Here is a 4,435-nt window from a genome sequence, read left to right as displayed (position 1 = left end):
GCCCCTTCTGCGAGAGACGCGGCGGCGGCGGCGGAGTCCCTCAGCCTCGGTCATGTGATAGTCTCGAAGCGCGAGCTGCGGGGGTCTCCGGCGTCGCGGGGACCATTACAAAACGCAGCCAGGAGAGCGCGTCGCTGCCACAGCCGCCGCCGCCGCCGCCTCTCCAGCTCGAGACGGGCCCCGGAGAGCGGCGGCAGCTGCGGCGCGGACGGCAGAGCGGGCCCAGACCAGCCTCGCAGCCTCCCGGCCTTCGCAGCCGCCCCCTCGGGCCCGCAGCGTGCCCCCGCGTCCGGCGCCCCTGCCGCGCCGCTGCTGCAGAAACCAAACTTTTTCCCCCTCAGCGACCGCCTACAGCTCTCTCCTCTCCGCTGCGAGCGGCCAGACACCTGGGAGAAACGGGCTGCCAGGAGCTGAGCTCCCTTCTCCTTACCTCGCCGCTCCCCTCCAGGAAAACCTCAACTCCCGGCTGGGTGCCCGCACCGGGGACAGCCTCCGGGCGCAGCAAGTCTCGCCCTCCCGGCCCCCTGGAGCACGAGCGCCAACTAGGATATTTAAAGGGCCAGAGTCCCGCCTGTGCCGTCCTTCCCAGCCCGCTGGGCCTGAGCTTCCCTCGGACCGAGAAAAAGAAAAGAGGAGGCGGGGAAGGGAACGCGGCCCTGCCGACGCCTCCACCGCCCGCTCCAGCACCGGGTCTCTGACCACCTGGGGGAAGCCGCCGGGAGGGTGCGGCGGGGAAGCTGGCGCGCCCCGCCCGCCACTCCCTGCGCGGGTCGGCCACCGTCGGGCCAGAAGTTGCGAGCCTCGGAGAGCTGAGCTGGCCCGAGAGAGCAGCAGGCGCGGAGCCCCCCGAGCAGCTGGTAGAAGTCTGGAGAGAGACGGCGAGAGGGTCTGGGGACAGAGAGGGCGGGGTGGCGGGGCTGGGCGGGCGGAGTGGGGCTTAGTGCAGACCGCCAGGCCCCGGCTACCCGGTGCGGAGCGACACTGCCGTCCAGTGGAGGCCGGAGGGCAGTAGAGGCGCCGGAGGCGATGCCGCGGCCGGGGAAGAGCTCGTACAGCGACCAAAAGCCGCCCTACTCGTACATCTCGCTGACCGCCATGGCCATCCAGCACTCGGCCGAGAAGATGCTGCCGCTGAGCGACATCTACAAGTTCATCATGGAGCGCTTCCCCTACTACCGCGAGCACACGCAGCGTTGGCAGAACAGCCTGCGCCACAACCTCTCCTTCAACGACTGCTTCATCAAGATCCCGCGGCGGCCGGACCAGCCCGGCAAGGGCAGCTTCTGGGCGCTGCATCCCGACTGCGGCGACATGTTCGAGAACGGCAGCTTCCTGCGGCGCCGAAAGCGCTTCAAGGTGCTGCGCGCGGAACACACTCACCTGCACGCGGGGAGCGCCAAGGGCGCGCCAGGCGCCGGGCCCGGAGGGCACCTTCACCCCCACCACTCGCACCACCCGCACCACCACCACCACCACCACGCGGCCGCGCACCACCACCACCACCACCACCACCACCCGCCCCAACCGCCGCCGCCCCCGCCGCCGCCGCCGCACATGGTGCATTATTTCCATCAGCAGCCTCCTCCCGCCCCGCAGCCGCCGCCGCCGCACCTTTCGTCGCAGCCCCCGCAGCAGCCGCCCCAGCAGTCGCAGCCTCAGCCGCCGTCCCACCCGGGCAAGATGCAAGAGGCGGCAGCGGTGGCGGCGGCGGCGGCGGCAGCGGCGGCGGCGGCCGTGGGCAGCGTGGGGCGCCTGTCGCAGTTCCCACCCTACGGGCTGGGCTCAGCGGCCGCCGCCGCCGCTGCCGCAGCTGCGTCCACGTCGGGCTTCAAGCATCCGTTCGCGATCGAGAACATCATCAGCCGAGACTACAAGGGCGTGCTTCAGGCCGGCGGGCTGCCCTTGGCGTCCGTCATGCACCACCTGGGTTACCCCGTGCCGGGCCAGCTTGGCAACGTGGTCAGCTCCGTGTGGCCGCACGTGGGCGTTATGGATTCGGTGGCCGCCGCCGCCGCCGCCGCCGCCGCGGCGGGGGTCCCTGTGGGTCCAGAGTACGGGGCTTTCGGCGTGCCGGTCAAGGCCCTGTGCCACTCGGCAAGCCAGAGCCTGCCTGCGGTGCCGGTGCCCATCAAGCCCACCCCTTCGCTGCCGCCGGTGGCCGCGCTGCCTCCGACCCTCACCGTCCCCGCGGCCGCGCAGCAGCCGCCGGCGCCGTCCACCGCGTGCCCTGCTGCTGCGGCCTCGCCTGCCACCTCCCTGCTGGAGCCCACCGCCCCGAGTGCGGCCGAGAGCAAGGGCAGCTCCCTGCACTCGGTGCTGGTGCACTCGTAGGGGACACGGCGAGCGGCGGAGCCGAATGCGTGCAGGCACTCCCGGCCCACGACAGCCGGTTAGGGAGAAGGCGCCCTGAGGCTGGGCAGACCTGGCGAGCCTGAGCCTTTGTGGCAAAGGAAAGTCTTTGAACAGACAAACCCGAAAGCGGATTCTCCAGTGATCTGAGTAAATATAACACTTCTGGTGTTTGTGTTTATACTATGTTGTACAATCAGATTAATGAAAGGAAATTTTCAGGTAAGAGTTTCTATTGTAATTAATATTTTAAGTCAGTAAGTTATGGGGGGAGGGAGCGAAGGAGTTTGGGGACGCCTCTTTGGCAAGTTGGAAATGGATTTAGACCCTCATTCCTGGGAGCAGAAGCTGGCGGAGCTACGCCTCCCCGGGAGAAATCCAACAGACAATGACGCTTCAAAAGGACAGCAGCCACCAAGTTTCTCACCCTGGGAGAGGCTTCTCGTCAACATCCAAGACAAAACTGCTATTCACTAAGGAAATCTCGTTTTATTTAAGATGGAAAAGAGAGAGCATTTTCATATCGTTATCTTGCCGGTCAGTTAAATGGGAGACGACACGGTATCACGAATAAAGTCGCTTGGGGGTGAGGGGGCAGCAGGAACTCCACGAAGGATCTTGGGAAACAGTTCAGTTTCTTGCTCTGACCCGGGGGTCGACAAGGACAGAAGGACAGCTAAAGCAATTAGTTTGCACAAAACAGAATGGCAGCGGCTTAAGGAGCAAAGCCCCAGATTCCAAAAGTAAAGTTCGGGGGAACACAACCAAAGAGAGACAATAAAGGCGGCTTTTTACCTGCAATTCGTTTGTATATCAATCGGATGAGGCTGTTAAGGAGCCCCCAAATAATGTTAATTCCCACGATCCGTTCCATTTGGGACTTGAAAGGAAAAAAAAAAAAAATCACTTGCATCATGGGATTTTGCTCCTCTAATCATGAGTGCAAGAAAAACCCGCGCCAGCAGCCGACAGTATTGGTCTTAACGCTTCCAGGAGCGTTTCTTGGCGGTTGCCTTCCAGCCTCCGGACAGATGTCAGAGGACGACTTCCGTCCCTTCGGCGCGCCGCGGTCGATGTGGTATTCCGAGCGCTGTTTGGCGCCTACGACTTTCAGGCGAATTTTTCATTTTCAGCTCGTGAATGGAAAAGAAACTTGCGACTATTGCTCCTTCCCCGTTTCTGAGCCCCAGGAATAGCACTTTACTCGCAACAAACTTTTGGGAACGAAGGGGGGCGGGTAAGGAGGAGGCAGCTGCCCTTTGCCTCTGAGTCACCTTGGGCTTGTGTCCGCGCCGCGTTCGGGTTGTCACTTTGTAACAAGTTCATGTCTGCCGGTGTTGTACGCGGTGTTCCCCATTAAAGCTTCTCTCTGGATATGCCGCTGCGGGTGTGAGGATGTTGCGCTTCTCAGGAGAGGAGGCGGCAGTCTGAGCGCCCACTGGGCGGTCAAGGAACTTTCCAAATCCTCCCCTCGCCTTTATTTCTCAACTTCAGAGCCTCGTAGGGGGTGAGATCACAGGAGAGCGGTTACCAGGGACAAGCGTCCTCCATTGCTCCTATTATCCGTTAGCGCAATTACCTTCTGGGATTCCACCTCCTTATGCTGGCCTCCGGATCCCCACCACCTCAGGGCAGGGAACCGCATTAGCAAAAAACCCGCAACAGGGAATTTTTTTGTTCCCATTTGAGGTTCACTTCAGTTCACCATCACCACCACCCAACACCCTTCCCCTTTCCTAAGGGCCTGGAGGGCGGGCCACGCCGGGGACTCCGTACGGGTGGGTAGATGTCCTGCGGCGCCCCCTTAAGTCTGGAAGACAGACCGGGGCGGGGAAGTCGGTGCCAGGTCCCTGCCACTGCCACCGCGGCGGACACTGACAAGGAGCGCGAGCCCCGGCCGCCGAAGCCTGGAGGACCTGTTGCGCTCCGGCTCCGGGAGCGTCCTCGGCGAGCAGGGCCTCGGGAGGCGGCGGCAGCCTGGGGCCCCGAGCCGCAGAGCGCTGGGCTGGCGAGAACCCCCGGCCCCGCGGTCCGCTCTCCCGGGAGGGAACCTGCGGGCTGCGGCGGCTGCCGAGCGGCGCGGGGA

The 4,435-nt window shown here is 63.9% G+C and overlaps 1 protein-coding gene across 1 annotated transcript; it reads left to right on the top strand.

Moving 5' to 3' along the window:
* Positions 1-1,026: 1,026 nt before the first annotated feature.
* Positions 1,027-2,331, top strand: FOXB2 (forkhead box B2). The gene has a single exon (XM_044264342.1). It carries the CDS (start codon positions 1,027-1,029, stop codon positions 2,329-2,331), a length of 1,305 nt encoding a protein of 434 aa, XP_044120277.1.
* Positions 2,332-4,435: the final 2,104 nt, after the last annotated feature.

Source organism: Neovison vison, chromosome 9 (assembly GCF_020171115.1).
Source record: "Neovison vison isolate M4711 chromosome 9, ASM_NN_V1, whole genome shotgun sequence".
NCBI lineage: Eukaryota > Metazoa > Chordata > Mammalia > Carnivora > Mustelidae > Neogale > Neogale vison.
The sequence above is the reverse complement of the archived record's forward strand: the minus strand, read 5'-3'. Positions and strand labels throughout refer to the sequence as shown.

What these genes read in the sequence shown, in the direction of transcription:
- FOXB2 (XM_044264342.1), top strand. Translation starts at nt 1,027, where the DNA reads ATGCCGCGGCCGGGGAAGAGCTCGTACAGCGACCAAAAGCCGCCCTAC.